Source organism: Danio rerio, chromosome 24 (assembly GCF_052040795.2).
Source record: "Danio rerio strain M-AB ecotype USA chromosome 24, GRCz13ab, whole genome shotgun sequence".
Taxonomy (NCBI): domain Eukaryota; kingdom Metazoa; phylum Chordata; class Actinopteri; order Cypriniformes; family Danionidae; genus Danio; species Danio rerio.
Genome location: NC_141044.1, coordinates 45,342,501 through 45,354,825, shown reverse-complemented (window position 1 = coordinate 45,354,825; position 12,325 = coordinate 45,342,501). Strand labels below are relative to the sequence as shown.

Below are 12,325 nucleotides of genomic sequence, written 5' to 3'. Positions count from 1 at the left end.
ATTTGTATCAATTACTATGGAATGTTTAATAAGTTGATGAGAATACATTTTAGGTGTTAAATAGATAGCATTTAAGTCTTGAAAATAAAAAATAGGTGCTGGAAAAAGTGCTTAATTCCTTGATTTTCATTAGGCTGTGCCTGTATTTATACCCCGTCATAAGTACATTAAACATATGTCAGAAATCAAGATTTGTCAAAGTGTAGGTATGACATATAGCCAATATTTATGAGGTCCAAGCAACATTTCCAGCTTTTGATAAATAGGCTACTATGAACACTTTACATTCAAGTACAGCAATTTTCTTTACTTTAAGAACAGTGACTTTATGAACTTTTAAAATCACATTTCAATTTAAATGTTTTTTATCTGCAAGAACAGTTAATGTTCAGACTACTTAAAATGTGACTGAAAATACATTTTCTGAATGACAGGACTTAACCTGCCTAGTTTTTAATCTGTGCACAGCTTAATTAGGCCTACAACGTTATTTTTTTAAAAACTGGTCATTATGGTGGTACTTGAACAATTTTTTTCTAAGGTGGTTCTTGGTAAAAAAAAGTTTGAGAACCACTGGTCTATGCTATTTTGTGTAGTTGTGAACGTCTTCAATCACGCTATGTGGAGAGAGAAAAAAAAATTCACAATACAACCAAACTGTGATTTTCATTGTTTAAGTGAGAGCCTTAAAGTGAGGATTTGTTTTTGAAAAGATTCTCAATACCAAAAGAAATTCTCTATACTTGATGTTTTCTTTTAAATTTGAGATTTGTGAAGAGGAAACTGGAACTGGTAAAGTTGAAATATTTATAGGTGAAGAGGTTCCAATATTCCCATGAAATGGAGATATTGTAAAAGAAGTGTGGTTACTTTCACTGAGGTTCTGGGGTTAGATGTTCTAGGAGTTAGAGAAGATCTTATTTTTGAAACCAGCCATGTACACTACAGATGTTCTGGAGAAGGCATGTAGGGTTTTTTTTTCCTGAAAAGTTCTGGGTTTTAAGTTTTAGAATAAATATTTTAAATCTTCCCATAGAAATAATGGATGTTAAAGAAAGGGAAAATCTGGTCATTCTGAAAAGTTGTAGGGTTATAAATTTGAGATTTGGCGTTTTAGAGTGTCCCTATGAACGTACTAGTCTTACTCCTGAAACTTATTCCTAGTAAACTTTGGGGTTACAAATTCTCAGTAAATCTCATGTTTGAATTGATGACTTTTTGAAAAGTTCTCAAATGACTGGTGTAGGTGGTGTTGATGCACAATGTGCTGTTGTGTGGAGGTGCTAATCACCAATAGAAGACTGGGCTTCATTTAAGGCCTGTTCGCCCCCGGCCACCTTCCCTGCGTGCTGTCCAAGTGGACCCAGGGGGGCTGAATACTTACCACTCCCCCAAGTGACCTTTTGTTAACACCGCAAGGTTGCCCAGGCCACCCGAGAAGAGTCTGAAGATGTTTCTCTATGAGGCCTACTCTGGCTAATCCAGAGACCAGGCTCCCCAGGACCCCAGATATCTCCAGGGCACAGGAGAGCCCTTGCCCAAATCAGTTGAATCTAACAGGTAGACTCAGGAGTAAAAGTTGGCCATAAACTGGTCATTGCTTTCTCCTTACTCCCTGCTGATTTGCTCCAGAATACTTCTAGTCAACATTCATGGAGTTATTTAATTCCAAGATGATCAAAGAACTTGTTCAAATGTGACTAGAAGCATTCAAAGAGATAATCCTGACCTCTAACTTATTACTAGAAATAAAGATATTTAAGAGGCCAGGTCGAGGATCAGTCTGGTGGATATATCTCTGTAGATATATCATTCTTCTACCAGACATCTCCCCTAAGGCACTGCAAGAACCAAGCAGACATCTTCCTCATTAAGGACAACCTTTGAGAGCATTACCCTGAAAAACAGGAGAGTCTAGACCTTGACCAGGTGTTGAGACACAGCATTTCGGCAGCGGTGAGTGTTCTCATGACCATTTGTTTGTTTGTTTGTTTTTCTTTGTTCTTGTTTGCATATTTTCATTAAGAATTTGATTATCTGATGTCTAGGTTGGTTTCCCATACTTTGATTATCATATTTAAGCTTATAAAGCCCTTTAAAATTGAGTTTTATTAGACAATAGAGCATAGGCAAATGACTCATTATTATTCGTGGTTTTGCACCAATCATGTTTGTTCCCTGTTGAGTGTGCTGTAGGTCAATTTAAATAACTTATATCTCTGTTGTTTTTTTTATATTTTGTTTTCATTTTTCGGTATTTTAATCTGTATATTATGAAGAAAAAGTCTTGAACATAAAAACTGTCATTACTAATAAACAATGTTTTTATGGGGTTACCGTTTTTGAGGAGTAGAGCTGATTTTGTGGAGTCCCTTATAATCGCCTCACAATTCATATTGTATGTTAACTTGTTTTTTACTAGTTGATTACGAAATGTATTATTGGAGGTGATTGTGTGGTTATGTCACCAGAAATAATAAAACATCTCCTTACAATCTAAAATGATGTACAAACATCATTGAGCACTGTTAAAATGCTATTGTATGAAATTAGATATTCAAATTTAGTTGGTATTGAGCACTGATCTGCTCTGACGGATATTACACTAAAATAAAATAATGAGTCAAGTTTTAAAGGTTACTTTGGCTGAGATAAACTTTGATTCAGTTGCCTGAAAGCAGGCAAAATTAAGCTTATAATGGAGGTTTATTCTCTTCAGCTAGCCTGAGCTCCAGAGCAGGTTAATAACCAGGCCAAGGATAATGCTTTTAACTTATACGTTAGTTTCATTGTCAATGCTATTTAAATTGTATGTGTTTTACAGTCATTTCATGCTTATTTTGGTTGCTGCAATTAATTGTGTAAGAGTGGCCCGGAGCATCAGACCAGTGCTGAATGTGGCTACTGTGGTGCTACACTGATTATAACACCACTCAGAGTACTGTTGCACAAGATGTTGTGAGCTATTCTTCCTATTGTAAAGTCATGTAATGTGAAGTTCACTGTCGTCATTTCATCTAGCAGAGTACAAACAGCAGCTGTTAAACCATGGTCCAGATAGACATGCAATGTGAAAACACTTGAGATATGACTACTGTGAACATGCTGCTGTCTGAATTCAGCATAAGACTGTTCATGAACTAGGACAACATTCTACAAACCATAAATGACTTCTAGAATTGTCACCTCGTCAGAAAAAGAGAGTCAGAGCAATGAGCAGGTGTAGAGAGGCAGCGTTCTCGATCATGGTGAGTTTTCCCATGAACATTTGTTTGTTTGTTTTGCTCTTATTTGTATATTGTCATTCAGAATTTGAGTAACTGATGTCTAGGTTGTGTTTTCATCCTTCAATCATCATATTAAAACTTATAAAACCCTAAAATCGCGTTTTATTAGAGAATAGAGCGGATGCGAATCACTCATTAGTATTCGTGTTTTTCCACCAATCCCGTTTGTCCTCAGCTGAGTGTGCTGTCGGCCAGTTTAACACCTTTATATTTCGCTTGTGTTTTAGTATTTTGTTCGTATTTTTTCATTATTGCAATCTGTATATTGTGTAGAATAACTTGACAACTGTTATTATTGATGACGAATATTTCTGTGGGGTTACCGTTTATGATAAGTATAGCTGGTTTAGTGGAGTGCCTTACAATCGCATCTGCAGACATAGATAATTCATCAGTCATTATTAAATTTAAGAAATGACTCTATAGTAATAATAATGTTAATGACGGTAATAGCTAACTCACGATCAGGATAATAAATTGCTATGTGATATCTTCGTTGTTTCTCTAGTGAAAAAAGTTGTGAAAATGAAAACCGGTTTAAAATGTAAGTGAGGATTAAGTTAGACTCTCTGTTAAAGACTTTCCTGCGCAGAGACAGACATCCAGATTCAGGAATAAATGAGGTCAGATCAGCTTCATGGGTTTGAGAAGGATCTAGCGAGGCTGTAATATAAACGATCAAAATAAACTGGCCAGAAGAAAACAGGACAATTCACTCAGAGTTTCATCTTAATTACATTCAATCCACTGTGTGTGTGTTTGTGCTCAAACTACAGCTGAGCGACCTCACACACACACACATACACACTGCAGACTACAGCTGAGCTCCAACACACACACACACGCACACACACACACACACACACACACACACACACAGACTGATGACCTGCACCGAGGACACAGAATGAGAGGGACTGGAGAACTCTGGGTCTGCTTAGCGCTCAGTCACAGACGGACATTAGATGTGCTTTTCATGGCTTATTTTGCTTTGGCATGTTGAAATATGAGGATGACACACTGACAGAACAGAGCGACACAGAGCTTCACTGGAGTGTTTTATTAGCGCTCGGGGACTGCAGTGTTTTAACAGCACTCAGGGATTGCAGACGCGGCCGTAGAACAGCAGACTGCCGGTCGGGTTGTGTCGGATGAGCATCAGGAATGGGTGGTCAGCACAGAAGCGCTCAGCCCGCATCAGGCAGCGGGTCATCATCACCGCCGCCGTGGCCGCCGCCGCCTCCGTGCCCTCCTCGTTCACCTCCAGGAAGGACTGGTGCACCACCGTGGACAGCAGCAGCTCTCCGCCCGCACATACTCCGCTGAAATCTGCCCGCTGCGGGTCGAAGGCGTCCGGCATGCCCAGCTCCACCAGCAGCGGCTTCAGTTCCAGTCGCTCCTCCACCCGCAGCCGCGGCAGAGACACCTCCACCTCCAACACATCCATCATGTCTGACCGCGTCCAGTCCGTCAGCGTCTCCAGGGTCAGCGCACGCTCCAGCTGCACACAGGACAGTTTATTAATCAACACATATGCTCTGCACACACAGTGGTGTTTATCAGCAGAACACACACACACACACACACACACACACACACATTACATATAAACAGACACTTTAGTCTAAATCGACAAACAATGGAGGAGGACTTCCACCATGATTTATCAAGAAGAGGCAGCACACACGGGAACAGCTCGCTTTACAAACTAACCAGCCTGAGAGAGGCACGCTCGGACTTTACAGAATTAGGGTTGGTGTGTGGTGAAGTGTGTGTGTGTGTGTGTGGTGAAGTGTGTGTGTGTGTGGGGGGGGGGGGGAGGGGGGGTTATTCAACAGGGTTCAGGTGATCTCAGTACAGATGCTGCGGCGTTTAGTTGTGGTGTTCTGGATACCAGTGAATCTGTCGTCTGTGTGGGAATGGGGAGATCACTCCACCAGTGAGGACCAGTGAATGAAAAGGTTAGATGGGCTCTCACTGAAGAGCAGTTCGGGTCACCTTTATCAGGCTTTGGTGTAGGACAAAGTTTCAGTCGCATCATTCTCACTGGAGGAAATGTCTAGAGTAAAGCTGTACGGGTCGCTCACATTTCATATGAGCAGCACTTCTCACAAAGCAGATGCTTTATACATATTAATGCTTCTGTATAAATGTTTAATACTAACTATTCTATGAAGATGAGTTGATTATGACTGCAGATCAATGACTGTGAAATAGCCTACTGTAACATCTGCAATTATTTTCAATAAATAAATGAACATATATGAACACACACAGCCCCTTACAGTCCTCGATATGTTACCATCTACAGATAAACTACACACAGCAGACATTTCGTGCTTATTTGGGTTCAAAACAACACAAAATATAGCCCACAGTCAACGAAACCCTCTCATCGGTGTGTGTAATCCTCAGCAGCAGTGTAGCCTCTGTTAGAGAGTCACTCCATCATTCTCAGTTCATATTAGTCCAGACGGTGATGATCAGTGTGTGTGTTATGGCAGTGTGTTCACGTTTGCTGTAGAAGTAATGCGCTTCTTTTTCCCGGCTTCTCCTTTTTTTCGCGGTTCACTCTCACGTTCGTCAGTGTCTAACTGGATCAGGTTTTGAAAGGTTTCAGGTTTTATCAGCTCCAGAAGAGTGTTATTTCAGATACAGATGTGCGACGAGCGCAAGCAAGAAAGCGAAACCCCTTCCGCTTCAGACTGGCTCATAGAAAACAGCGAGGCACAGGGTAAATCTGCTGTACTCCATGGCTTTGTGGCCGTTCATCAAGTTAAGGACAAGGTTTGTTTGAGCCAGATCGACCATGGCTCGGTATTATGTGTATATATAATTCCGCTGTAATCTCTCGCTGTGTATTTTAAACATGGCGGGTTTTTTTGTTTACATTCTGGCTTATTGCGTAAGTAAATGACGTTTCTCTGTAAACCAATAGTGTTCAGCTGCGCGTCTAGCTCCGCCTTTTGGTACCCTTTCTCGTGTTTGGTACCCTTTCGAAAGGCTGCCACAAAAGTAGTACGGTTCAGTACGCCTTTTGACGGAAACGGCCATAAAAGCGTACCAAACTGAACCGACCGTACCACTCAGTGGAAATGGGTCATTACAGTACTGCATGGGGTAATGGTGGATGAGCAGCTGGATGGAGAAGGCCTGTTGAGTGTGTGGAGCTGCAGGGAACACAAGTCATTCAGTTATCGCCAGGTTCAGCAGCAGGTGATGGTCTTTCTTTCATTCATTTTCTCTTCAGCTTAGTCCTTTTATTCATCAGAGGCCGCCACAGCAGAATGAACCGCCAACTTATCCAGCATATGTTTTATGCAGCGGACGCCTCATAACCCTAACCCTACCTGGAGAAGTGATGGAGACTGTGTGCCTTTCAGAAGGGGAATTATTGGTGTAGTCAGAACAGTTGGAGTATTTCCAATCATTAGAAAAAAGAAAGCCGGTCCTCCGGCCCTCGCCAAGGGCTGTGGCTGATCCAGTCTCAGTCAGGGCAGTGTCTGGAGACTAGATTGAGATGCTAATACTGGACTGGCGTCTGTTTTGATTACAGCTGACGGACAATTATTAATCTCAATAAACATTTATACAGCTGCTCACGCTCACTAATAGTGCTTCACTGATCACTAACTGGCCAACAACGGCTTCAGTGTGTGGACACACACACACACACACACACACACACACACACACACCTTCTCCAGCCCGGTGCCATCATCCTCCATGGCGTTAGGCAGCAGCACCAGCATGCTCAGCTCCTTCCCAGCATACGGAAGCTCCAGAATCTGACAGTTCACATCCGGGATGAAGGCCAGAGGAAACCGGCCCTTCTGGAACATCATCTGCACCGGCTTAGACTCATTCTGGACAACAGTAACACAACAGCATTAGTGCACACGCACACGCACACACACACACACAAAAACACACACACAAAAACACACAAAAACACACACACACACACACACAAACACACACACACAAAAACACACACACAAAAACACACACACACACACACACCAGGCTATCCAAACAGGGCCCAGGTGCGCTTCCCGGTTCGTTTGAGAAGTGAGAGTGCTCTGAATCGGGCTCACACTGAGGACACATCACTTTTGGGGACTGTTTGATCTGAATTTATTAATCTTACTGTTGAAGGATCGCAAACGGTCGTTGTTAATTAAAGACACAAACCCCTCACTGCACCTTCAGCACACCTCCTCATCATGACTGATAATGAGCGTCAGCACTGCTGCATCTGTTCAGCAGGAGATCTGACTGTCACTGCAGCCCAGACCACTGAAACAAGACAAATGCACAAAACTGCAGCAGCGTCCACTGCGCTGACGAGAGCGCTTCTCTTCTGTTACACTGGCCAGAGCATCATCCATGATGGAAGCGTGCTCAGAGCCCGTGAGGACAACATGCAGTGTGAGTGCAGCCGAGGGGGAGAGGGGAGGGGGGACGAGCACCCTGAGGCACGGTTCAAGACAACTGTAGCTAATGTGAGCGCGTCCTTAAGGCTGATTTATACTTCTGCATCAAGCGCATGCGTATGCTTCGGCGCTGACGCATAGCCCTTCGCCGTCGCTGACGTGCACCTCTCAAAAAAATTTAACTACACGTCGCAACAACGCGTAGCGAAAGCTCAGTGATTGGTCGGCTTGGTAGCGCTGACGAGTCTGGGCGGGACCGAGAGCCGCGCGAATGGCGCGAGCGATTGTTTACAAGTGTGGAGTCCCGTGAAGGAGCTCCGGATGGAAAGTTTTGTTTTGTGTTTACCTCAAAGTTAAAGTTGTTGCACGTCCGCCGGTTCCTGCCACAACATGAGCGAGTTTGAGCCACTTATACATCCCGGAAGTGTTCAGGAAAAGCAAAACAACAGCGAAGAAACTCGACACAGAGGAACATTTACACCTCACTGCCCACTAGTGTTTCAGAAGTGTTAATGCAGACCGACAGAGACAGCAGCAGAAGTATAAATGCACAGCTGCGCGCGTTACATGCGCCATGGGTTACGCCGGTCACTTGATGCAGAAGTATAAACCAGGCCTTACACACACACACACACACACACACACACACACACACACACACACACACACACACACACACACACACACTCTCTCTCTCTCTCTCTCTCTCCTCACTCTGCTGGTCCGGAACTGCTGCTCGTGTGTGTGCTCCTCCAGGAATTTCCTCTCCCAGCTGCTCTTGAAGTAAACAGCGTTGACCAGAACCAGCCGGCTCAGAGAGTCCACACTGCCCTCCGCCAGCAGATCCCGGATTTTCTCTGTGGACACACACACACACACACACACACACACACACACAGTCAGCACAGGGTTTATTATCACTCACACTGTGTGTTATAAAAAAACCTACACACACACACACACACACACAGTGCAGGGTTCATCATTAGCTGTGTGTCCCACCGTGCGTCTGCTGCTCCACCCAGCGGTTGATGATCCCCCGTGACGCTTCCGGCTGACTGATGAAGTCCAGTGGCTGCAGCTCCGCCCCGTACAGACGCCGCGTGTCCGACAGAAACGTCTGGAACACAGAGAGAACAGAGAGAGCTGCAGCTCAGTTCTGCATCAGCTGCGGGTTAGTGTTAGTGTTAGGATACACACACCTCCTGGAAGCGGCAGGACTGCTCTCCGTACAGCCGGCTGGCGAGGCTCAGTGTGTGCGGCGCTCCGGCTCTGTTCATTTCGGTCAGTAGCTTCGTGAAGCCGGCGTGGATCTGGCTTTCGGCTCCATCAAAGTGCAGCGTCTGCAGAAAACAGAACAACAGAGTCAAGGACAGCGATGGAGGAAACGCTTCATCTGACACACAAAATGAGGAGTGATGGACACTGTGATAGACTCCACACACACACACTGGTGGACTCCACACACACTCTGGTGGACTCCACACACACACTCTGGTGGACTCCACACACACACTCTGGTGGACTCCACACACACTCTGATGGACTCCACACACACACTCTGGTGGACTCCACACACACTCTGGTGGACTCCACACACACTCTGGTGGACTCCACACACACACTCTGGTGGACTCCACACACACACTCTGGTGGACTCCACACACACACTCTGGTGGACTCCACACACACACTCTGGTGGACTCCACACACACACTCTGGTGGACTCCACACACACTCTGGTGGACTCCACACACACTCTGGTGGACTCCACACACACACTCTGGTGGACTCCACACACACTCTGATGGACTCCACACACACTCTGGTGGACTCCACACACACACTCTGGTGGACTCCACACACACACTCTGGTGGACTCCACACACACTCTGATGGACTCCACACACTCTGGTGGACTCCACACACACACTCTGATGGACTTCACACACACTCCACCTCCAGATGCAAATGTTCCAGCAACTGATCGGCAACACACAGCACCTTCACATGTAGACTGGCCTGAGGTAAAGAGCTGTCATTAAGCCCTGTCAGGACTTCTACACTGGTTGAACAGCTGATCTGTCTGTTTGAGTGGAGCTGTTGTATCTGATCAGGGTTCAGGAGCAGCTCTGAGCCGGTTCCGGATGTGTTCCTGCCCGTCGGTTCTGGTAAAGATGTGATCCGGGTCTCAGTTGTTTGACGGCTGTATCTGATGTGATCAGACATGAAGCACTGATGGAGGTTGTAGACGGTGGGCTGAGCTGATGCTGGGTGACTCCACATGTGTCTGCTGGATGAAGACCGTATTGATCCTCTTCTGCTCTACTGAAGCGTGCGCTTGCTCAGGCATCAGCGGTGTTTGGCGGCTCGCTGTCCTCCTTATGCTGATGATGCACATGTTTATCTGATCAGCAGGCCCAGACACAATCTGCAGACGTCTTTTGCTATTCTGAGAAGAACTTTGTAAAACATCTGCAGATTTATGTGGAATAACTTTAGGAGTATTTAACTAAAAGCTTAATATACGGAGTAAATAATAACAGCTTTTACCTGGATTCAATGTTTACAATGCAAATCCAATTATATCCACTTACTAGCTAAACAAAGAGAGTCTCATATAACAGATCTACCAGAAGACAGAAGACGGGGCGACACGGTGGCGCAGTAGGTAGTGCTGTCGCAAGAAGGTCGCTGATTCAAGCCTCGGCTGGGTCAGTTTCTGTTTCTGTGTGGAGTTTGCATGTTCTCCCTGCGTTCACATGGGCTTCCTTCAGGTGCTCCGGTTTCCCCCACAGTCCAAACACATGCGGATTGTTTGTACTGTATGTGTGTGTGTGTGTGTGTGTGTGTGTGTATAAATGAGTGTGTGAGTGTTTCCCAGAGATGGGTTGCAGCTGGAAGGGCATCCACTGGGTAAAAGACATGCTGGATAAGTTGGTGGTTGATTCCGCTGTGGCGACCCCAGATTAATAAAGGGACTAAGCCGACAAGAAAATGAATGAATAAATGAGCGAAGATCTGACTTTACAATCTGTACTGTAAATAAATCACTTCAGCATTTTCATATTAGTCAATATTAATAATTGATCATTTAAAAAATGAGTGAATATGAATTCACACACATTTACACAAGGAAATAAAGAGAGATCTGCTGATTCCTGACCGCACAGATTCTGTGTGTGTCTACTGATGAGGGACAGTTCAGCATTACATTCTTACTGTGCGTGTGTGTGTGTGTGTGTGTGTGTGTGTGTCTCAGAGATGGAGTGATGGTTTTAGACCCCTGAGGTCTCCACAACTGATTAATCAGCTCCTTTAACCCCAGCCTGCCTCCTCATGCTCAGGGCTCCTCTTGATGAGGGTTAGTGGTGATGAGCGCATCACGTCTGTGCTCAGGGCTGTCTCTACTGAAGGAGTACAGGGAGTGTGTGTTCAGAGATGTGGAGGTGTTCCCGCCGGTGTTCATCAGCTCTGTGCTGTCATGCTCTATACTGCTGCCGAGCTTTAGCTGCAGATGGGAAACGGGTAAAGAACATAACAGAACAGCAGTAACAGTGTCGAGTTAGTCCATCAGAGGAGTCAGTGTGATGTGTGGAGGAGTCTCCTCACGCTGATCTACAGCTGTCTGTCCTGCACCACGGCGGCTCACTCCTCTGGGTTACTGACATGTTCACATCAGCTGCTGCTGCAGCACTGCTGTCGGTAATAGCGAGCTCTCGGCACACCGCTGTGCTTATAATGTGCTGTAAAGAGGAGCGGAGAGAAACCCTGAACAGAAGTGTGTGTGTTCAGCTCACAGACGGACATTACTCAGTTTACCTGTCGACAAGATCAACATCATCAAACTAAATCAGCTCATGTGTTAAGAGTTGATCTGCAGGTCTGCTTAATGATCCACAGCCTGAGCCGATAACAGCATTGCTCAACACTTTACAGCTCTGCGCTGAACACACACACACACACACACACACACACACACACACACACACACCTGTCCACAGGTGGAGAATCAGCAGCTCTTTTACAGCCTTCTTCATCTTCATCATCACTAATGTCGAAGTTCAGACAGACACACCTAAGCAAACGGCGGTCACGTGACCAGCAGCGCGCGCACCTGTCCTGCAGGTGTAGTTTAACACAGTAACTTACACACTCACCTGAGACATCTGATCTTTGGTGTTTCCAGCAGCTCCGAGGGAAAGCATCGAGAGCGCCGCAGAGATGCTGAGCGGGGAGAAAAACACATTCTGCGAACTATCTCCATCGCTGATCTTCTGGAAGAGGCTGAGGCAGAAGCGCGCATGCGCGGCGGACAGAGGCTCCATTCTGAAAACAAACACACACGAACACACACACACACACACACACATATATATATGACAAGACAGAACGCTGGACGAGCAGCTTTAGCGTATATAAACTCGGTCATCTCTGATATTCCCGCGCTGTTTCTCCGGTAAACTCTTCCTTCAGCTTCATCGCTTTTCACTTCCTCGATCTCAGCGCCGCTTCGCTCTCACCGCTCATTGGATAAACGACCAGCGCAAACGCTCCTGATTGGCCAAACTAGCGCAAAACGTCATGATGCGTTAAAACACG

General features: G+C 45.3%; 1 protein-coding gene across 2 annotated transcripts in view; it reads right to left on the bottom strand.

Moving 5' to 3' along the window:
* Positions 1 to 4,332: 4,332 nt before the first annotated feature.
* Positions 4,333 to 12,325, bottom strand: part of serpinb1l3 (serpin peptidase inhibitor, clade B (ovalbumin), member 1, like 3) — a 9,773-nt gene continuing 1,780 nt past the window's right edge. For both annotated transcript variants that reach the window (NM_199936.1, XM_087308193.1), the window contains exons 2-7: positions 11,884 to 12,052; positions 8,926 to 9,066; positions 8,726 to 8,843; positions 8,438 to 8,580; positions 6,986 to 7,153; positions 4,333 to 4,788 (exon numbers count right to left, since the gene is read on the bottom strand). In NM_199936.1, the coding sequence (NP_956230.1) occupies positions 4,384 to 4,788; positions 6,986 to 7,153; positions 8,438 to 8,580; positions 8,726 to 8,843; positions 8,926 to 9,066; positions 11,884 to 12,051 (1,143 nt within the window). In that variant the 5' untranslated portion in view covers position 12,052 and the 3' untranslated portion in view covers positions 4,333 to 4,383. The remainder of the gene's footprint in view (positions 4,789 to 6,985; positions 7,154 to 8,437; positions 8,581 to 8,725; positions 8,844 to 8,925; positions 9,067 to 11,883; positions 12,053 to 12,325) is intronic.